Source organism: Gobio gobio, assembly GCF_949357685.1.
Source record: "Gobio gobio genome assembly, chromosome: 12".
Lineage (NCBI taxonomy): Eukaryota > Metazoa > Chordata > Actinopteri > Cypriniformes > Gobionidae > Gobio > Gobio gobio.
The window spans coordinates 13,979,595-14,003,546 of NC_137105.1; the positions used below are offsets into that span (position 1 = coordinate 13,979,595).

The window sequence follows — 23,952 nt, forward strand, 5'->3', positions numbered from 1 at the left end:
TCAGACAATTTTCTATTTATGATAAGGATTTTTTATTTAGTCAGATTACCAATCAATGACACACAAATCTGTGAAGCGCTCCATATTTTTGGGGCAGTTGTGGCCTAATGTTTAGACTTGAAACCCGAAGGTTGCAGGTTCGAGTCTGGATTGACAGGAAATGTAGGTGGGGAGACTGAATGAACAGTACTCACTTCCACTCTCATTACCCACAACTGAGGTGAGCCCTTGAGCAAGGCATCTAGCAACACCCAATCACTCCCTGGGCACTGTAGCAAAAATGGCTGCCCACTGCTCTGGGTGTGTGTTCATGGTGTGTGTGTGTGTTCAATACTCACTGCTGTGTGCGTGTGCACTTGGATGGGTGAGATGCAGAGCACAAATTCCGAGTATGGGACACCATACTTGGCTACACGGAACTTCACTTCACATCAATATAATGGCCAGTGTTTGATTATGGTTTGAACAATTTTTGAGAATTTATGAAAAGCCAAAAGAACAATTTTAGAGAATAATGTGCAAGATTCATGTCAAAGGAAAGGGTAATTAGTTTGAATTGGTACTGCCATGTCTCAAAATACTTTGCCTATATATTATCCCACAGACACGCTCTCCAATGCAATATGGTTTGTGCATAAACACATCAGAGGATTCATATTAATAGAGCAGGATTGCTCCAAGGGGAGTGGAAATATTGTTCTAGCAGATGCTCAGTTCCAGTTTATTTATACGATATGAAGAGCCTTCAGCTACTCTGATAGTGTCTATAACGTCTCATATCACACATTATCATTAAACTTGTTTCGTTTCATTGTCTCTACAGTGGTCTGCATAATCTCAGCACCCTGGCCAGGGGATCTTACTTGTCACCCCACTGCCCAACCTTCGCCTGCCTAACCCGACTACCATAGAGGAAGCAGCGCGAGGCCTTTACCCTGAGAAACAAGCAGATCCCAAACTTGCAGAGAACATTTGGGTAAGTTCACAGTGTCACACCACACAAGAGCAGAGACAGCAGGATGCGGAATATCTGGGAGCCCATTGAAGGACCCAGGTGTTTAATATGGAAAAAGTGGAAAAGCAAGGTTAGGGAGACACATGTTCTGCGGGCTGTGCATCTGGCGGGACCGTGTGCTGAGGTTGCATGCCTCACAGATGCAGTAGGAAGATAAAAGTGCATTGCTGATGATATCTGATTTACCGCAGCTAATAAAACTCTTGATTAGCTTGTGAGTGGAATCATATACAGTAGATGTATCACTATTTAAGAGTAACTTTAGTAAGTTTAAAGTTTTATTGACAGTTCGCAAAGACGAACCTTTAGTTACTGTTGCTATGTCCGACAAGCCATGACGCTCTCACACCACACACACACACGTTGTCACATAGAGAAAATACATTGCGGAGCAAAGAGGGCACTGACAACACGCCGACAGAGAGGACAGAGCAAGTTACTTTTGATTTGAAACAAAGTCTCAACTTTGAAATTGTCACTTTTTAAAGAAATTTAAACAATAAATACCATTTTGTGGCTCTTTAATGTGTCGTGATCGCTGTAGCGCCTCGGTTAAAGCTGCTCGCGAACCGATTATCTCTTCCTTCTAGTTCATTGATAAGCATGAAATTAACATGAATGAACACTAAAAGAAATGTTGTTTCAACCGCGGAAAGACGTCAGTACACACCGTTTTTCCAAGTTCATGTCCACCGACGTTAATCTACGAACTCTCCTGACTGCTTTGTCGGACAAAACGGCAGATTTGGCGATATGATTGGTCAGATCGCTTGTGAATCAAACTTGCGGCGAAGGGTGAATTATACGCCTCATTACTAGTGTTCTAAAATCGCTCAAAATATCAAACGTGTTTGATATCCCCTGACTACAAAGAATCCGTCTAAAGCTAAAAAAAATCAGAGTCTGGGGCCATCATACACTACGCCGTTTTCTGTTCATTCTGTCAACTGACCAAAATCTGCAGATTGGCACTGACTTTGGGCAACTATCGTCAATGGGTCCAGACTGCAAAATTCTGGGCAAAAGTCGTGCAGGGTATTCCAGCCTTTAGTCCCCTACAACAGAACCAAAATCAGACAGTTGAATCTTTCCTCTAAGATGTGTTTGTGGACACCACAAATGCCAGTGCTTCAAAGCCTGCCTTCAGAACTGAAAACAGTGACGGTTTATTTTCAGTGGTGCTTAGAGTAGTGGCAGCCAGACGTCCCACTCGTGCATGCTCGCCCACCAGTGATTAAGCTTTTAACCTCGGACAGTGACTAGAGTCATTTATTTGTTTTACTCCAAGAGGCCAGGGCACACTTGTGGCAGATGTTTTAACTCTTCCATTCGGGATCACAACCTCCAGATGCTCCCTCTCTTGTTTTGCACCTTCCCTTTATAGAATTTTGGCTGTGGACATAGTTATGAGGTATACTGTTCCACTTGCTTTGCCTAGTCCTGTGCAGCACCTTCTTTTTTTTGATGTAGTTGCGTTCAGTAAGCTGTGGGGAGACCTTCATGTGGCTGAAGGGTTGACATGTGTTAGTTTGCATGTGTCCAAACCCCTTTAAAGGTAGAGCCAAGCTAAGACCTCCTTTGGAGGCAGGCATTTCCCTTTGGGTTCAGTGATTTTAAAAGTCAACAACTGGCCACAGCTTTTACGTTCATACACGCTTCAGACGACTTTCTAATGTAGGTGAGAGGAGGTGAAAAAAAGGATATATTTCAATGAAGCATAATTTTGTAAGTGGGAAACCAGTAAGAAAGACAATTAATCAGTGCCTCCACAGCTGCTTCCTGACATTTCTGCAAAATGTTGTGGAAAATTTAATGAAGGCTAGCTTGTAATGGTTTCAAGCTTACCCGGTGGAAAATATGACAGTCTTTCCATAGACAATTAAGACCAACATGAAGCCCTGTTTTTCACTTTTTTTAATCCTTCTTTCCTTCCATAGGGCAGTGTTTAGCCAAGGCTAAATGGAAACATGTACATTAAAACAGATACAGCTGTGGAGCCTGAAAAACCCCTAGGATTGTTGGCGCTTTGCTAAGCAATCTAAGCAATGGCACCTACAGGAAGATTTAGTGTCAAATCACACGTTCTCCCCCCCACAGTCCGCAAGGCGGGCATGTTTCTAAACACCGCCTCCTGGAATGTGTCATAAATCCATCTAATGACCTATACATGGTGCTGATGATCTTTTCTCCATTTACTTCCATGACGTTTTCCTGCATTGCACCAGTCCACAAATATGCAGCTCTTGTTTTGGGAGCGGGTTATTCACAGAGAATGTTTTCATCTGTGCCGTTTTCAATTATCAAGCAATCCTGTAATTAGGTTGCTATGCCTCATATTGGACTGCTGGTGTGCCTCAGAGTCCCGGGCCAGACCTCTGTCCCAGACCGGGGTACATTTTTCCTTCCAGGTCCCCCCTTTCTCTACTGGCCGGTCCGGTCACTAATTTGATTGGTAACAGTATCTCGTGCTGGGGGACAGTGCTTGGGCTTGTTTAGAGTGGCAGTTAAATTAGACATGACCTCATGTTGAAAGGGATTTATTCTCTCCTTTATAGCTGTTGTGTTTTCTATCAGCAGGCACTGCCTTTTGACCCGACACCCACAGCAGCACTTCGATTGTGGTATTGTCCCAATGTAGACCTCTTTGGTGACAGAGAAAGAAGATAAAAAAAAATGCTGCTTCATTGTGATAGGTTTATTAGGGGCATCCTATCAGAGCCCTTCAAATGGTTGTTGGCTTGTAGCAAATAACAGATATCTGTAGCTTTTTCGAAATTAGGACATAAATGGTGGACATAATAACTGGGCACTTTCTTAACTGCTGTTACTGTTCATCAAGATGAATCGCAACATTTCCCAAACTGAGACAGTGCTAATGTCTTATTTAATGACTGATGTCAAGGCCCAGTCAAATTTTAGCGCATAGCAATTTGTTGAGAGAGCAGCCGTCTGGACAGATGATGTTATTTAAATAATCACCATTGATATGATTATAATGACAAGCTAATGGATAATGTGTCCTTTCCGCTGCCGTATCTCAAAACCAATCAGAGCCAGCGAGCGTTTTCTCCCTCTTCTTTATGCAGTGATATTGTCCTTATGAAAGAATTGCCCATCATTCCCATGAATGTGAGTCTGTTGATGCTTGATTTTTCCGGTACATTCACTCTCTCACTCTCGCTGAGTCGCTGGCATCACAGCTGCTAGATAATTACGCATTCGACCAAATGTCTTGAAGGGTTGTATGCACCTCGTTTCCGGCTGCGCACGCATCACAGCAGCTCTGCCATCCCTCTCGGCCCACACAGGCAGAGAATTGGATGGGCTGGGTTGTGTAACTGAAGCCCCTTTCATAACGCAATTCATCAACACCATAACCCTGCATGGTATTCATGCCTTCTCCACCCACACAGGAACAGTCACCCACTCTCCTCACCCTGTCTCGAGATGGCTGTAGATGCTTCCCACGCATGCTTTCTCTCTCTAGTACACACATAAATGGTTCAGGCTCTCCTGTACAGAGTTTTAAAAATACTTCTCCCCTGTTTTAATGGATTTTTCCTCTCCTCCGTATAGCTTTTGAAGACTGAACTAGGGATCTCATGATATACTGGTATTGACAAATGTAATATTTAAGAAATTAAATATTGTTATCGGGGTAATTAGGGGTGTCGCAATATTATTGCCATTAACCGTAATATTTAAAATGAATAGTACACACATGATTATATGAGAGGTAAACAATCCAGCACCAGCATCTGGTTGACATCCCAACCTACAATAGTTGGTGGTATTGCACCTTAACGCTGGTTGCCACCTGTCATAAAACACAAGCAGACACAACGCCAGCTGCTACTGCTATTTAAAAACGTAGTCGGATATGACAGACAAGACACTCTACCCGCACTACAAGAAAGTTGGCGTGCCAGTGTTGAAGTTTTTTGGAATCCATCAAAAATGACTCGTTAATCACCACAGTCAGCAGGTCTTGCCGATCAACAAAGAGGGCAAAACCAACAACCTGTTCACTCACCCCCGCCTCAGTTATCTTGCAGATTTGGCCACAAGTGTAATTGTTCCTTTTTTATGCAATGGTGTGATTCTTCAGGGGAAAACACACATACACAAAAGAAACGCCACCTCAGTCAAAAATGAGAGAATGATATCGAGCGAATGCTTTTCACATATAGTATACGTTCATACTTTTGCTTCAAATCCACTAAATCCCAGCGTCAGCCCATTCAGAAATACCAGTTAGTTGCCAGAAACTGTTAAACGCCACAGAAACCAATCAGAAGACACGAATCAAATCATATGATTTCAAGATGAATGATGGTGTGTGTATGAGCTGGCTTTCAATTGCCGAGCTGCAAGTTTTTATCATGCTTTGTCCATCGTTACAGTGGCAATGACAGGATTTCGCAAGTAAACAACAGTGTTCTGTGGTAAAACTCTTATAGAAACGGATGTGTCACCTGAATCTCAGCTCCCCCTACTGTGTGGATCAGGTTCTTCATTGTTACATTTTGAATTCTGCTTTCATCATTTGCAATGTTTCCAGTTGCATCTTTAGTGAATTTGCAACTGTTTACTATATCTTGCTGTCCGAAGAGGTGGACAGCAATACAAATGAATTGACTAAAGTGACATATTTGAAAATAAGCCTTTTCAATAACTGACTAATAACCTTTTCATTGCCATTAATGTGAAATTTCTGAACCCAAACATAGGAGCCTGGTAAAAAATGCTAATTTAAAAGAAAACATGTCAGACTGAACTCTTCATATTATTATCGTGAAATCTTTTGGCCATGATGATCATGTAGTGAAAAATATGATATCGTGACAGCCCTAGTCTGAACTGCTAGTACGGCTGTCTTTCTATGAACTCCTATCGATCCTCCTATTTCCTACTTTCAGAAGGCATTGTAGCTATTGTTGAATAGGGAGTTATGGAAGTCCTGTGCCCTTGGAATGTGATTGTGATATTGCCGATGTGTAGAACTCCCCTATGCTGACCATCTGGACACGATTTTAGCAGGCCTGTGTCTCTGTGCTGGCCTCTCACCCGGCTGCATGTGGAGTTGGATGTGTCGCCGGCCCAAGATTCAACTTTGGAGTCTTAATGAGGAGTCAGTATGACACTCCAGGGGGCTGACTCACACACATTTTGGGTGATACATCCTCTGGTCCTGCTAACACAGACCAAAATCACACCGTAAAAGTTGCTGGATGAGCAAAAGGTGAATCTTGCGGGGAGCTGAGATAAACTGCAAAGACAAAAGTTCTGTGCGAGTGAAGGAATGGGTAATGTGAGGATAGCATTAGTGGGCCATAATTCAGGGTTGTCTTAGAAATTTCCTTTATTTGAGCAAACGGACGTTAGATTTTTTCAGTTATAGGAAGTCAAATAAAAGAACAGCTATTGAGCTCCTTCCAGCATGCAGTCGAGTTTGCTTGAATAATTGCTTTGAATAGACATGTGCCAGTTCCTTTAAAACAGAAGACTTTATTGTGGTGTCCTTACTTCAATCTATTTTCAGACTCATTCTCATCTGCTCTGTGCCAGATGATAAAGCTCAGTTAGAGTAGTAAAAGTTGCCTCCATCACTAATGAGTTGGAATAGCTGGAACAAGGGCCATGGAAAATCAACTCAGCAATATCTCCTCCCCTGCAAGAGTAGCGGTATTCGTGCACACTTGAAATTCCCTTATGGCAGTAAAGTTCCTCTAGAGACAACCAAGCAAGGTGTAAGCAAAATATAGATGCACAACAACAAGACAAATACAAATAAGGCGCAAAATAAAGTTTCAGGGATTGACCACAATTGTTTTAGTGGTAGGAATTTGTCACTATAACCTCTGTAAACCACTGAATTCAAACAATTAGCAGCTTATTGAATTATTCAGTGTCTGTCCTACAAGGAACAAAAAATTGTCCCACTTTGGACTGAGGGAAATGAGATCTGGCTTGTGTACCTCCCCAGCATCATGGCTGTGATGTCATGGGGGAGTAGACAAAAGGTGGAACCCAATCTCTGGAACATACCGCTCGGTGTCCAGGTGCACCTCAGTGAACTACATGATCTAGTAACACTGTCTGCCTCCAAAGAGTCCATTAGCTTAAGTATGTAAACAGTCACATATATATATCCTAATTCTTTTTTATTTGCACTACTGAATTTGCAGATTTTTGTACTTAAACCAACATATCACACCATAAGGGCTTCGGGACTGCAAAACCATCCCTTTAAAAAGTGGGGAGCGGTAAATGAACAAGCTTGACTGAATTACTCTAGTTGTTTATTGCTATAACCCTGTAACTTTGCCAGGAGCTAAACAGCCAGGCAGCTGATAATCACAATCCCTATTAAAGAGCATGACTCAGAATATTTTAAAAACATACTTTGGCAAATACCTTTTTTTTTTCTTCTTTTTTTTTTAGGTCTGCTTCTTTTTTATTCTTTATTTAGTTGTTAATTTATATATTTATTTGTTTGCAGTCTTGCAGTGTCCTGTGTTGAACTTCTGGGGAATAAGGCATTTCCACTGCATAATGGCTTTAAATGTGATGGCTCTTAAAAAAGACAGGGAGTCTCCCTTCAAGTGAAAAGGATATCCAAATGGCTTAGAATGTGACATAATGCCTCTCCAAATCCTTTTAGGACTGCTGCACCATGCAGCACTCCTTGACAAACAGACTTTGAAAAGACTGATGTTAATCCTCTCACTGAAATCTGACAGCAGAACTGTAAAATGCATAATCCTTGCATTAGATTAGGTGGTGTATTTTTATTCATGAGCAAGTATCCTCATAAAAGTTTTATGTTCTTTATTATACTGGTATTGTGCATCCAGTGTGGAGGCCTTGCTGTGGCCCCAGGCTACGAACCTCCTACACTTCGTATGTTAAAATGGGGCAGGAAGATGAGTGGGAAAGCAGACAACAGCGTACTGATCTCAGCCATGCATTGATCACATTAATCTTTGGGCATAAACACATTTCATAACCATCTAACAACATGTTGTGGTTGAAAATATGTTTTGAGCTATGTGTGTAAAACAGGACATACTGTAGATTCACATGTTAACAGTAGCGGAGAGCACAGGGACTTCATGTCATGTAAGATTTTTGAAACCTCTTTTGGTTTATGTAATATGACTTAGTCATGCTATTCCAAATTCAGATGGATTTGCTGTGAATGGAGGCACTGCTCTTATCCTCTTCACAGTGTGTGTCCCACACATGTGCTCTCAAATTGTAAGCACGTCCATTTGCCTCTTAAAACCTAACCTCCCTTAAAAACATAGATTATGCAATTCATTCAGTAGATATCTTGCCACCCAAAAATCCATCATGTAACGAAAGGTAGGAGGAAGTGGGGAAAAGCTCGAGCAATAGGGGTTGACGGTATGACGATATGTATCACGTGATGATATAAATTGTCTATCGATGGAGGTTTTTCTATATTGTTTATATTGGTAAATACCCATGCAGTGCAGTACTATTTACATTTATTGACAGAAACATTGATTAAGAAACATGCATGGATGAGAAAATAAAATGCTTGATATTAAAAAGAGTTAAGTGCAATAAGCAGCAAAATAGAACTCAATGCAGTACTCGTACTGTCTTGACACACACCGAAAACCAGTGTTCATGAAAATGTAGTCAGTTTTGTCTTTCGTGAATGTAAACATTTGGGAGAAGACCGGATGTCTGTCAATATATTGGATCGGTGCTGTAAGTCTTAAAGTGACAGCAGCTATATCTATCATATATATGTCCTTATAGGAGTGTCAGTAGTATATGTATCTTTGTTCTAAAAGCCTCACTAATATACATAACTGGGCAGACATTTTGTTGTGCATGTTGCTGTTGGAAACAATGCCTGACAAGGCTGCTATACATTTAAAATCACTGCTTTAGTTCAATTCATGGTTTGTCTTGGTTTGTGAACACATATTTTTCTGTGTCAGGCATGGAAGAATTATGAAAACAAAATGAACCAAAAGTTAATGTTTCAAGTGCTATAAATACCAGTGGTTTTTCTGCCCTGCTATTTTTAGTGCTCACATAGCTTTCCAGACACCAGCGTCACACAGTTTCCTCACTCAAACTCAGGCAGTGCTGTCTGTTGCAATCAGAACGAGCCCGAGATTAAGATATACATCACACAGAGAGCTTGTTCAGCATCTTCCCTTTACTAACACATTCGTTCGTTCTATTTATTGCTTTGAGTACTGTAAAGTTGTACAAAAAGTTGTCCAAAGTTGTACTGTACCTCAACGTTGTATTTTGGTCTGTAATGCTCTCTCCTTTGTCCTTAAGTGTTCACAGTGTTAATGTTTTTAAAAGCTTAGAAAACCCAAAACTCTTAAGGAAGAAAATGTTTAGAGTTTACCCTTTAAACACCCACCCACACTACTTCGAATGCCATTTGCATTCCTTGGGCTATTTTTATATGTTTGTGTCACTTTAGGAAATGAGTGGGCAAGGTTGTTAATGATGACTCATGTGCAGAGGGAGGTGGTAGCTCCTCTGCATCAGTTCATTGAAAACTCTTGACACACTTGACATACTTGCTAGGCGAGAAGTACACATCTGTGCAGCTGCCTAGATATCAAACTGAAATAAAACAAGAAAGCAAGCTGTAATTGAAGTATGATGAGCAAGAGTCACATGATCAACCACCATACTGTTTTGTTTAGACAGCTGAGTATGATTTCCCCCCAGCTTTTTTAGATATCAACTTTCAAAATCCTAAGGTAGTAGTGTTAAATATGTAGTATTTTCTTTAATACATTTAGAATCTTTGTCTTAAAAGCAATGCTCAAACTTTGATTTTATTTTTTCTCTCTTATAGATACTGAAACATCAGAGCTCTTTAAACAGAAGAGGAACAAGCGTGGATGGAACAAAAAGTGAATGGACTGCTGAAATGAGTGATGGAAAGATACTGGCCTGATTGTCACAGAGGGACATAATTTACATTTTAAAGAGGAGCGACACTTGAACTATGGAAGTAGAAGGACCTTTTATTTAGAAGTCACTTAAGTAACTCATCTGGCATGACAGCGTACATGAATGAAATTTAGCAAACACCCATCTTAAGAAACCCCATTGAAGTACTAATAAAAATGGAGCCACATGAACCTGCTATAGGCCAAAAATGCACCAAGGAGCAACGTGAAAAGAACCTCTTACAAAGAAAATGGGTCTCTGAGCCTTCTGCTGTAACGAAAAGAAGTTCCTTCGCAGATCCAGATGTTAAAAGACACTCGCATCGTGAGAAAAGTCTTACAAGTGGGACAAGCCTTGCAAGCTCAACTCAAAAGTTTAGCTCTGGAAAGCTGATTTCATCTGCAGTGACACACTCATCACAAGAAAGTCAATTTCAACAGGTTTTCCCTCGGCCTTACTCCTACCAATTGCCACATTCATACCCGCAAGAGCCTTTCCTTGGCGGTTCAAAGCCACAACCTGGGTTAGAGGCCCATGCCTGGCCTTTCTCTGGTCAACTGCAATCTCTGCCACCAGATGATATGTTTCCTGTCCACTCCCGCTCTCATGGAGTATTTCCCCGTCAGAAGTCTCCAGCTGGTTTTGGCCAGTTTTCCCAATCCGGACCTGAGCAGCCAGATGAAAGTCATAAGAAGGAACAAAAACCCAAGAAGCCAGGAAAGTACATATGTCACTACTGTGGCAGGGCATGTGCTAAACCCAGTGTGCTCAAAAAACACATCCGGTCCCATACAGGGGAGCGTCCTTATCCCTGTGTTCCATGTGGTTTCTCATTTAAAACCAAGAGCAATTTGTATAAACATAGAAAATCTCATGCTCATGCTATCAAAGCAGGACTTGTTCCATTCTCTGAGCTAGCAACTCGACCAGACACTGATCAACCATCTTCAGTTGGGGAAGCAGAGGCACACTCTGATGGTGAACAAAGCACAGACACCGATGAAGAAACTGCAGAAGGGGCAATGTTCCCTGAAAAACGTAGCCCACAGATATCATTCGAGTCTGACAAGAGCCAAATGGAAAGGGGACCAGCATATGCAGATCCAGCAGAGGAACTGTCCGTGGCATCTATGAAAGTGCCTATCTTAATTGTTCCAAAACAAGGGGTTCCATCACCTGCCACAGAGTGTCCCCAGTTTACAGACATTAAAGGTTCAGTTATTGGTGGACAAATGGGCAGAGGAGATGAGTCTCATACAGTTAAACAGAGACTTGCCTTAAGACTCACTGAGAAAAAGGACCAGGATTCAGAGCAGTCACAAAATCTTTTAAGCCCCCACAGCAAAGGTAGCACTGATTCTGGTTATTTTTCCCGCTCAGAGAGTGCTGAACAGCAGATCAGTCCACCCAATACCAATGTAAAGACATATGAAGAGATAATGTTTGGAAGAACTTGGTACCACAGAACCAACTCCAGATCTAGACAATCAGTCACAATTGGGATGGTAGCTATTGCTAGTCAAGACACTAATATCAACACGTCTAGTGCCATGCAGGAGTTGGCCATGGGAAAGATATCGGAGGGTCATGTATTTTATCAAAGTGATTGTGCAGAATCTCAATTAGTTGCTGGATGTGACCCAAAGCATTATCATGCTGGCTCTTGCCAAACTAACACAGGTCTTCTTGAAGCACCCTCTGATTCAGGGCCACTTATTAGAAGCAACTCAATGCCAACACCTTCCCCTACCAACCTCAATGTCCCACCAAGTCTAAGAGGGAGTCACTCATTTGATGAGATGATGACCCAAGATGACGTCTTTTACCCAGGAGCCGTGGGTCTAAAGAGGTTAAGGAGACAGGGTGCCTTTGAACACCCTGCCCAAGAAGGGCATGGAGACTCAGAGAACTACGGGAAGATCACAGGTCTAAACTCAAGTTTGAAAATGGGAGAGAGGGGGTCTTTGATGCCTGAATTTAAAGGCTCTGGCTCAGAGATGGCTTGCCCAGAAGTACGCACAGCATATGCTTCATATGGTACAAAGGCAGAGATCACCACAAGAAAACGGCGCATGAAAAAGAGTGTTGGTGATGAGGAAGATTGCCTTGGACAAGATGATGGCAGTCGGAGTGGCTCTACTGAAATCACAGGAGACTATGACCTAAGACAAGGAAGTCAAGACTCTGCTAAGGCTGCTCCTGCTAGTAAGGGATCCATGTTTAGAGCACACAGTCCATCGGACAGTTTTGACAGAGGCTCATGTATGACTCCAGAGGATGTGGTACTTGTTCAAGATTCAGACACAAAGACTGCTGGTAATGTGATATCTGTCATTCAACATACTAATTCACTGAGCAGGCCAAACTCATTTGAGAAGACTGAATCAATTGATCATCCATTTTATCAGCCAGATAAGCATGCTGGACATCTTTCTGAGCAATCAGACACAGAAAATATTGATGATGTGCAGAGCCCTGATACTCATCATAGATCAGAAAGCATGGAACATCAGCAGCAGGGTGACAATGAGCATGGATCTTTCTCTTCTAACTCGTTGTGTCATATGCCCCACAAACTTGTACGACAACCCAACATTCAAGTGCCTGAAATAAGAGTTACGGAAGAGCCTGACAAACCAGAAAAAGAACCTGAAGTACCAGTGAAAGAACCAGAGAAACATGTTGAGGAATTTCAGTGGCCACAAAGGAGTGAAACATTGTCCCAGCTTCCGGCAGAAAAGCTACCCCCAAAGAAGAAACGTCTGCGTCTCGCAGATATGGAGCACTCTTCTGGGGAGTCGAGCTTTGAGTCCACTTGTACTAGCCTTTCAAGAAGCCCTAGTCAAGAGAGTAACTTATCTCATAGCTCAAGTTTTTCCATGTCATTTGACAGAGAGGAAAGCATCAAATCTGTGTCCCCAACTAAACAAGATGACTTTGCCAAGCAGTCTGAGTTCTTAACTGTTCCAGGCAGTGGCCATTCTCTGTCTATACCAGGCCATCATCAAAGAGAGATGCGACGCTCCTCATCAGAGCAGGCACCCTGTGCTTTGCCCACTGAAGTTCCAGAAATACGTAGTAAGTCATTTGATTATGGAAGTCTTTCAACCGGTTCAAGACAAGGAGAAGTATATGCAAGTGCTTCAGCTATGAAGGAGCGTAGACGAGGTTACCTGGTTAGACAGGCATCTCTCAGTGTCTATCCTGAAGTAGTGGTTCAAGAGCCAATCTCAGAGTTGAATATCAAACAAGAGCATTCTGACTATGTTGCTCAAGCTGCTTTATCTGGTACATCCTATTGTGTAACAAGTGACATGGCAAGACCCAGAAGAGCTACACAGTCAGTTCTGGGATCGCATCACTTGCTGCAACAAAGCATCAGTGAGGACAGCCAATCTGAGGATCATTTTCAGAACACTCCTCGTTTGCCTACACAGCTTTCATCAGATAGTGAGCATTCGGTACATGAGCACATGACCCAGGATATAATTCAGCACTCTTCACTTCAGAGCAACCTGGCATCCTCACCCTTCTTGCCATTTCAGCCAATGCTCTGGCATCCTGAATCGACACAAAGAAACAAGCAGCACCTGGCGTTTCAGACACATCAGTTACAGAAACTACATATCAAACAGCCAAATCTACAGCCCATTCTACAGAAACCTTACCAACCTTCTCATCAAATTCAAGTGCAAACAGACTCAAAAACCGATGGGGCAAGTCACAACTATCCATATTCCTCAAGAGCCTCTCCACAGCAGCTTGGGGTCTTGTCATCTAAAGTGCTGACTACAAACTTCTTACAACAAGTTCAGCCTATCTTTGCTACTCAAAATGTAGGTTCACAATCATCACTCCCTGGACTGCTGGTCCCGGTCAGAATCCAGACAAATGTGCCATCTTATGGTAGTGTTATGTATACAAGTGTTTCACAAATCCTTGTCAGTCATGCTCAGAGCACAAATTCTATCAGAGTTGTATGCACAGATAATGTGTCAACTGCTTCACTAACAGGCACTGCATCAAAGCAACAAGTAGGCATCAATTTATCCAAAATATTAGGACATTCAGAAGGGTCCTTCAATTTTCCAATATGGAAAGTTCCTGAATATTTACCTGGGAGCCTTAATACAGGAATTCCTTTGTCTCTGACATCAGGAACTATCTCTACTACAGATGCTTCCTCTAATATTGGGGGGAGCAAGAGAATGTTGTCACCAGCTAGCAGTCTTGAGCTTTTTATTGAAACCAAACAACAGAAACGGGTCAAGGAAGAGAAGATGTATGGACAGATAGTGAAAGAGCTTAGTGCAGTTGAGCTGAGTAATTCTAGTGCACCGAAAGTTGTCAAGTCCCCCAAACCTGAATTTTCAAAGAGAGATGACTCCATAGATGAACAGGAGAGGATGTCCTCATCTCCACCCACTGATTTCTTGTCATCTAAATTTCTTGGGTACCCATCTGCACCTCATTTACCTGATGTGCCTCCAAAAGACAACTTCATTCCACCCTTGCAAATTATCACAAATATGGCTAGCAGAGCAGATTCCCCAGAAGAGCTTGATGTAGACGAGTCTACGCCAGAGGCAAGCTCAAGCCCACAATCAGTAATCTCCTCAAGTGATATTCAAGAAGAATCCAAGCAGAACATGAGTAACAAGTTCCCAGTAAACATGCTGGTGCAGCTAGCTGCCAATCAGGGTGGTGGAGTTGTTGGTAACACTCTCCTACTCACTGACCTGGCAGATGTCCATCAGTTTTTTCAATTCCCAAGTCTTCGCACACCAACTAGTGTGAGCTGGTGCTTCTTAAATTATACCAAGCCAAATTACGCACTTACGACTCCCCTAACCTCTGTGTATGGTTCTTGGTGCGTCAGCTCTTATAACCCAAACCCACTCAACCTCAGCACCAAGGCCACCCTGGCACTTCTTCGGTCCAAACAGAGGAAGAACACAGAGATGTATACAATGGCTGCTATGCATCAACCTGGCACTGGAAAACTTGTTTCATCCCTCCGGTGGAAACAGAAGTTTGAGCAGGTAGTCCTGACTTTCCAAAAATATACAAGAATGTCAAAACATAAAAGTTGCCAGTTACACATTTTTAAGTGTCTTAAATAATAATAAAAACATGAATGACAAGAAAATGCACAGACCAACTTGTTTTTTTTAATGTTTTATGCTTATAGTTTTAGGATTCATTATTCAAACTGTTTTCTGTTTACATTTCCAGTTGAAGCCTGAGCTTATACAGTTTGATGTTGGAAAGTTTGGGAAGAAAATGAAGGGAATTAGCTCAAGAGACAGGGGAAAAGAGGACCACGGAGAAAAAGAAGTTTCTTCAAAGCAGGCTGAACCCACTCGCATCAAAATCTTTGAAGGAGGGTATGTGAAGATGTATGGCTATTTTTGAACATCTATCAGAGTGTTCTTTATAGAAGATGAGACTCCCCCTTTTGCAATTAAAGTTTAATACTGCTGGGAAACAAATATTAGGAGCTGAGGAATCCAACATCTATCAACATACAAATTCATTTAATGGTGCCTAAATCTGTTAAAACTGAAACAACTGAAATGTGAATGACTACTACATTCAGACCGAAAAAAAAGTCAGAATGATGTATTTATTAGACAGCATTATTTGATTCTTAGTAATATTATTGTTTTATGTTTTTGAATCATAATATGGATTACAGACGTATACGGTACATGCATGTGCCTTCGATATATATTTAAAATGAAACCCATGCTTTTAAAATATTTGCTGCTCCATATAATATTATCCTGTGCTGGAACAAAAAAACGTAAATCGATACAGCTGTGAAAATGTTTTCGTTTAAAACATATAAAAGAATCATGCCTTCCAAATACATAACATAAGCTTTTTGATGTGTGGGATTTCATTCCCCATCAGCAGCATTCACCAATATATTTGATACCTTCCAATAATGTTAATAACCCTTGCCTTGTTTTTATTTCAGGTACAAATCCAACGAAGACTATGTTTATGTGCGTGGCCGAGGCCGGGGAAAGTACATCTGTGAGGAGTGCGGGATACGCTGCAAAAAGCCAAGCATGCTGAAGAAACACATCCGCACACACACAGATGTCAGGCCATATGTCTGCAAGTTTTGCAACTTTGCTTTTAAAACAAAAGGTGGGTTTTCTCATCCATTTCTAATAACAACACATATGCAAATACACACGTGTTATAGTTTGAATAAAACCATGATTCATATACATTTTAAATAAATATTTAAAAAACACAATGAACGGCAAAATATCTCTGTACTATTGTATTAGAATAACTTGAGGGTTAGACATAATTTTGGGTATGCCAATGCAAGCAATTTAAACAATTTAAAATCTTTTTTCAGGAAACCTTACGAAACATATGAAGTCAAAAGCTCACATGAAAAAGTGCTTAGAGCTTGGAGTGTCAGTGACATCCGTGGATGAGGCGGAGGCAGAAGAACCAGGTATGATTTTATTGAGAGGACCCAACATTGCAATTTATTTCAAGGTGAAAGTAGTACCAATACTCCATTTCTGACAGTTTTAAATAACTAAAATTAAAAACAAAATTATTTTCTCATTTTGAGCACAAGAGGCAAAGAAACCCAGCAACCTTTCTAGGCCAAGATTTATGCATTTTTGTTCAAAGGAATAAATTAAACACTATTTGATTTCACCACACCACACCTCATATTGACCTGTGGAAGTCAGTTAAGAAAATATGCTATTGTTCATGTTTTCCCAGACACCACTGAGGATATCCACAGAGCATCAGAGAAGATGTCAGAGATAATGGCAGAGCACCAATTCTCTGACGCTGATGATTCAGAGGGTGCTGAAGAGGATGGTGATGAAGTTGATGAAGATGAGGATGAGGATGACGAGTACGATGGTGATTCAACACCTAAAACGCGTTCTCGAAGCACAAGTCCACAGCCATGTGCCATCCCTTCACACTCCATCACAGTCGCTGCTTCACAGGAATCCACCCCAGAGCCTCTGGCCTCCGTTTCCAAACAGCCTCTTTTCACTTATTTCACTAGTCTGCCCAGTATTCAGATCACCCAACTCATGGCACCCAGTGAGAAAGCTGGAGAGGCCCAGATGGCTGAATACCAGAAGCTCCTTCAAGGGGCTCTGGGTGAAGATCACAGAAACAGACTGGATGTGCCTAGCTCTATGGATGAAGACCTGGAACACAGCTCATCCTCCTTTGACTTCTCCTGCTCCCGCTTGTCTTCACCAGGCTGTGATTCTTCCCCTCTTCGAGAAAGCTCACCTTCCTCTAGGCAGTATTTGTCCCCTCGAAGGGACCTCTCCCCACGTGGACGTTTGTCACCAAGGCGAGAAGCATCTCCTCTTAGACACATCTCCCCCAGGCGGGATGTCTACAGAAGGGATCTGTCACCAAGGAGGGACCTTTCTCCTAGAGGACATCTCTCTCCCATCTCCCAAACAGGACGGCCGACATCCCCAGGAAGGGATCTCTCGGGTAGACTTTCTCCCAGAAGCCGCAGGGGCATGATCAGACCTGTGTCCCCCAGGAGGGCTCTCCATTATCAAAGTGGCCCATGGGCGCTCAGCCCCAGTCCACATGCAGAGATGATATCATTAAGCCAAAAGACCAAGGGCCATGCAGAATTGGAGATGGTAAGTTATTATACATGCCTCATAAGTTAAAACATTATAGCTCCAGTCCTTACTGAACTGTTTTTCACATTTAATTTGTTTTAGAAAATGAATATGGCTGTAAACAGTGCACTAGCTAGGCAACCGTATCAAGTCCATCTCAAAATTGCACAGCATACTTTGGCGAGTTTTCACTTTAGGTATAAAAAGTCATTGCTGTTCAAAATCAGTAATCATAATAATAATAATAATAAAAATAATATGCTAAAGGAAGGCAATATGAATCCAGTATATGTTGGATTCTGGATGAGCAATTGCAAGATAAGTAAATTGCAGTGATAGCCAGTTATGTCTCTAACAGGGCCCAGCTAACAAATTGCCGTCATACATCAGAATGGCGCATTTCTATTTATACTGTGTAGTAGTTAATTAAGAACCCTCTGGAGAAAATGTGAAACTGCAGTGTCTATACAGTGTATGCAGTATAGTAATTCGTTTCAGTGCTACCTGGCTTGTTACCATGAAGCTAGAGGGATAATAAGACAAATGAGTAAGGTCTAAGCTTGGCCCTTTTTACTGGCAACTGTTGTTTTTGTTCTTTGTGGTCTTGTTAAATTTTCCAAACTTTCCAAGAGGTCCAGTTTAAATAACTGTGAAACAGGCCACAGATAAGCAGAATAACAGACAAGTATTTCAAGAACCATTTGCAAATCTTATCATCTAACTTCACAAGGATTTATTCGAACAATTGGAATTTTGAATTTCAATGTAAATGAACCATGTCTTCCAACTGTTTAGGACCAGCGAAAGACATCTCATCTTCAGGGGGATGCTCACAACGCAGATGCCTCCAGCATCCACCAGGGATTATTTAGCCACCTTCCCCTGCACTCCCAGCAACAGATCCGCACTCCGTTCTCCATGATACCAATTGGCGGCATCCAGATGGTCCATTCTGTGCCCGCTTCTGTCACAGGTCATGCCCACCCTGCACGCCTTCCCCTGCAGAAGAGCACCTCGGAGGACTCCAGCACCAGTGAGGTGTCCTACCACCTTTCTGAAGGCAGAGGGCCCTCCAGCAGAGGTCCGGAAGACTCTCCTCAACCCTATGAAAAATCCATGTCCCCCAAGGCTCCATCACCTTCCTCACAAAAGTCGCGCGAGGACAGCACTGACGTGTCCGACAAGGAAAGCAAGCAAGAAGAGTGCATCCAAACGTGTACTAAGGCAATTGCGTCGCTGTGCATCGCCTCTGAGGAAACTCCCGAAAAATCGTCAGTTCCCGTTGATCCTTACCATCAGCACACGTTATCTCACTCACCCGCAGCTCAGCAAGACAGTGCGCCAAGAGCGCAGCACTATTGCAGCTCAGAGATCAGTCACCCCCTACACTCCAGAGCAGAGAGCAGTATGTCTGCCACATCAAAGACTCCCACAGCAAGCCATCCCACTCTCTACAACACAGAGACGGCAGAGCGAGCGTCTGGCCAACAGGGCCGTGGAGAGAGGCCAGCGACCATAAAGAAAGGCAAAGATTTAAAAGACGCTATTAACAACAGGTGAACACGGTCGAAGGGAGAGTGGTAAATTATGCTAACACATTTAATATTTACAAATGTACATCCATGCACACACAAAATCAGTCTCGGAAAAACAAGCGAACTGATACCGTGGTTTCAATGTACATGTATAGCATGCCTTTTATAACACGGTTTGCTATCTCAACTATAATTACTTTCTTATTTAAAGTTTCAAAGAATATATATATATATATATATATATATATATATATATATATATATATATATATATATATATATATATATATATATATATATATATATATATATATATATATATATATATATATATATATATTAACTTATATATATATATATGAGCCTGACCAAAATTGCTTATGGACTTTGTCTGGTACTTTTAAAAAATGTACAGATGTGTGTGCCTTTTCTTTACTTTTCGCTTATATTCTTATAAGCATTAAACAGGAAGACATGTAAATATATATCGAGTTTTGTGTACCCCGCTTTGTAATAAATGCAATTTACCGTCTTTTTGGACACTTTCGGTCTGAATGATGTGAAGTATCAATACATGTAAGGTTGCACTAAAACATATTTTTATATGTGTGAAATTAAATGGCTTTTGTGTACAGCAGCGATTCTATAATACTATTTATTGTATCTTGTTTCATAAATTGTACATTTTTCTTAATGTTGTGGATGCCTTTTCTATGTAAAGCATGGGTTTTGCTATTGCATAATTAGAGCAAAAATTATGTACATGTAATATGGCTTTATATATTAGAAGTATGTGTGCATATACTTCTCAGTAAACTCGCTTTATTTAGAATTATATATAATTTAAGTAAATGTTTATATACCTAGTATACAGAAAAAAACAATATATCTGCACATATGTTTTAGATTGACACCCACATACAGTATGGTAGTTGGTTCTAAGTGCTTGTACCCTTCTCTTTCCTATTGGCTGGTAGGCTACACTAGTTGTGATTTCATCGTTCACATTTGAAATGTAGAACTGTTAAGCATTAAGCAAGTGAATCAACTTTCGCACTTCTGCATTTCCTCCACCACTTACTGAGGTAGATGTGAAAGGTATTTTGATCTTCTGTGAATTATGTTGCTTGAAGTACTTGACTTGTTGATTAGTATGGGGAACATTCCAACAGATGTAAATATTGGATGCCTACGGTTCTGTACGCTCATAGCCATACATATTCATACATTGAAGGAGTTCGTCATGGGCCATGTCATCAGTCCTCAAACACTTTTATAACTATACATACATACAACTCCAATACTGAGAACTCCTAAAATGCACCTTATGTTTCCTAAACCTTCCTAAAGAATCCCAAATTATATCACTTTAAGAACTGGGATTGGAATTTTTATTTTTATTTTTATTGTTTTTTTTTACATGTTTTGAGTTGAAGCAACCTAACTGAACTGGAGTATGGAGCCAGTGCACTCTCGTGTGTATATCTGTATTTTGTATTGTGTGTATATGATCTATGTAATTGACTCCTTTGACATTTTTGTCGGTAGTCCCTGCTATCCACTTAACTGTATTAACATGTCTTTAAAACCTAAGGTATCAAAAGCACAAATCATTGTATTGAAACAAACAAAAAAGAATAAAAGACAAACATAATTATAAAAATTATAAAAATAAAAAGGGTATCTTTGTGATTTTCAGTGGAAAAACTATGTACAATATCGGTTTTGACGAATCACAGCACAGGTGAAAAAAATACAGATTGCTGTTTTCAAATAAATACAACTATGACAACTTTGCATGTCCGTGATGTCTTAATGCTCAAAAATGCAAATGCTCAAATTCTCTTTCAACTTTTGTGAAAAGAGAGGTGAAGAAAGCAGAAGACGAAACAAAGAATTCGAAAGGGATCAGATGCATGATCAGATTGATGTCGGTACACAAAGACGTGTCTCGCGTTGCTAATTTTAGTAGTCTGACTGTACATGAAAACTGTATCGCCAAAACGTTAATACATGATGACACAAGTAGGTTGATGTGATCTTTTGTGCATTTACCGATAAGATCAACCTATCAATCTTTGCTTTTTATTTTGTTTTTCTCAGTCTTTCAAATTAATTTGAATCTCAACAGCAAGAAAAGTAGTTGTAAACTTCTAATAATCATTGATGATTACAAAAAAAAATGCAGTTTTAAAGGAAGACTGACCTTGAAACTAACTCTAACTTTTGCTCCCCAAAATTCTGTTACAATATAAGAACTGAGGAAAATATCTGCACATTTTGTACATGTAACATATTTATTCTCTGAGACTCTCCGATAAACAAGTTGACCTTGTCATCCCTGTGCTGATCAAGTGCACAGATTATTGGGAAAAATTCTGTTATGTCACAGTACTTTTAATGGTATCATCATTACTATTCTTGATTATTGTCAAAGAACGACGTCATCCATTTCATTAACTATGTGGTGTCACATGACACATCCATTACTGTTCAACTGCTTCCTGAACAATGTGGTGAAATCTTGAGGTGTTTTAAGAAATGTGACATGGTCTCTCTCCTTATACATAATGAAGCGTTTCCCACGCTTCCCTCTATAGAATGATTGCGCAATATAGTCTTATGCAGCTGAATCATTTTATAAGCCAAGAAGAAACTTGACTGCAGCCATAAAAATGTGTGTAGCAGAATTCTATAAAAGTGCACAAATACCAAAAGTCTCAACAAATAGCGGCAACCTTGTACAAACTGATGGTGATTAGAATTAACACAAGCTACAATAAATATTTGTGATCTATTTAACCAGACTGACATATTTTCCTCTGCTGTTTTATATCTAAACAGCTTCTGTACAGACCGAATTTGGAGAAAATAATTGATAATTAGTACGTTAGACCTGTACATAGATTGCGGCCCCCTTCCATGGGAACATATGTTTGGAACAGTTAACAATTTTCCAATTTTTTTACTAAGGCAGCTTCTTGCCAAGAAGAGAAGAAAACCACAGCCCACATTTTCCATGTGTAGTCAATGTTCCTACACAGCTTTGTTCAAGGGCGACAACAGTGCCTGTCCTGCAGGAGGTGACCGGATGTCATCTCGGACAAACTCTGAGAATAAGATCATGTCTGGAGATCATTATAGACATTTATTGAGAGGCCTCAAGCTAAATTTAGTGTCATTTCAAACTTCTCACATTGGCAGTATGTCATAGGCACATGCTGCAGTGTTACAGTGTGTGTGTGCGTGTTAAAACCAAGTATGCTTCCTAGGTCTTTTCTTTAAGACATACTGCCATCTGTTGGTTTCTAACTGTTTTTTTCAAACACTATACATGAACAATAATACAGAACAAAACACACTTGTGACTTGCAATATTTTAAATATGTAATTCTAACGTCAATAGAATGTTTGTCAGATCTACTGATCTTTAAAATATGCAATAACAGGAAGCAAACAGTATTTAATAAAGGCCATATCTTTTCTTATACACACTTTAGAGCAGGATGTCGATACTAATTTCCCAATTCATGTAGGATTTTAATTTACTTAGATAGTGTATTTTTTATTATACTTATACAAAATAATGTGTCCTTCCTTGCTGACTAAGACATTTATAAAGTTACATTTATTTTATTCTTTTGAACTTCCTATTATCAAAGAATCCAGAGGGTGGGTGGGGGGGATATTATGGTTTCCACAAATATGTTACGCAGCACACCATTGATTATAGGAAATCAGCATATTAAAATGATTTCTGAAGGATCATGTGACACTGAAGACTGGCATCATGATGCTGAAAAATTCAGCTTTGTCATCACAGGTAGTGCTGGGCGATATGACCAAAAATATATATCAGGGTATTTTTCAAAATGATATCGGTTTCGCGGTATAAAACGGTATTTTTTCCCCTACGCAAGACCGAGTGTTAACCGCATTTTCTACTGATTGAGAAAGGAAATACTGCAGTAGATTGACTTAGAATGTCCTATTTTACAGTCATGATGAGTGTATATTGTAGAACAATTGACCTGCAACACACTCATTACAGACACAGAAAAAAACTGAGTTGAGGGCACCTTATGCATTTAAAAAAATCTAACCCTACAACAACAAACTGCCAAAATGACGGAGAAACACGGAAGAACATTTAAAAGGTCTAAAGGATATTTTCAATACGCACTACAGTCTAAACAAACGACATGCGTCAGTTTAACACAGAAAGAATAAAGGCGTAGTTACTTCTGCCCATTCTTCTTTGAATTGTCAGTCTACATCATTGTCTTCTGTGTATCAAAATAATCCATCGTGTCATCGCGTTCATGATCAGTACGGCTGTATTAGTGTCCCTATTTGCACATATATTTCATTGGAAGAAGACGTGATGAAATATGTGCTCATACACGCTGCTGGTTCATGTTTAGAGCATTAGAGTATATGAAATATGTCCATAAAAACCTTAAATGTGCTCACTCCGATCTGTAGCTATCTGATCTATGATCCACATGGTGAGCGTTGTTGAACTCATTGTGGCGCTCCGCGCAGAAACCGCTCTCTTGCGCGCCACATGTTGTTTGAATTCTCAGCTGTGACCTCACTACAGTGCAACAGTGTCTCAAACAGTGTCGCGCTGCGACATACACCGGTATTGCAGTACAATAAAAATTCATATCATAACAAAAATAATTAGGCTACTGGTATTCGGTATGAACCGGTATACCGCCCAGCACTAATCACAGGTATAAATTACTTTTTTAAATATATTCAAATGCAAAACTGTTCTTTTAAA

At 40.5% G+C, this 23,952-nt stretch overlaps 1 protein-coding gene across 5 annotated transcripts in view; it reads left to right on the plus strand.

Moving 5' to 3' along the window:
* Positions 1 to 19,417, plus strand: part of hivep2a (HIVEP zinc finger 2a) — an 81,454-nt gene extending 62,037 nt beyond the window's left edge. For 4 of the 5 annotated variants that reach the window (XM_079832105.1, XM_079832104.1, XM_079832106.1 and 1 more), the window contains 7 exons: positions 824 to 976; positions 9,882 to 15,021; positions 15,215 to 15,378; positions 15,963 to 16,138; positions 16,359 to 16,460; positions 16,742 to 17,646; positions 18,424 to 19,417. In XM_079832105.1, coding sequence (XP_079688231.1) covers positions 10,156 to 15,021; positions 15,215 to 15,378; positions 15,963 to 16,138; positions 16,359 to 16,460; positions 16,742 to 17,646; positions 18,424 to 19,188 — 6,978 coding nt within the window. In that variant the 5' untranslated portion in view covers positions 824 to 976; positions 9,882 to 10,155 and the 3' untranslated portion in view covers positions 19,189 to 19,417. The remainder of the gene's footprint in view (positions 1 to 823; positions 977 to 9,881; positions 15,022 to 15,214; positions 15,379 to 15,962; positions 16,139 to 16,358; positions 16,461 to 16,741; positions 17,647 to 18,423) is intronic. The other variant, XM_079832108.1, reaches the window with a different exon arrangement.
* The last annotated feature ends 4,535 nt before the right edge of the window (positions 19,418 to 23,952 follow it).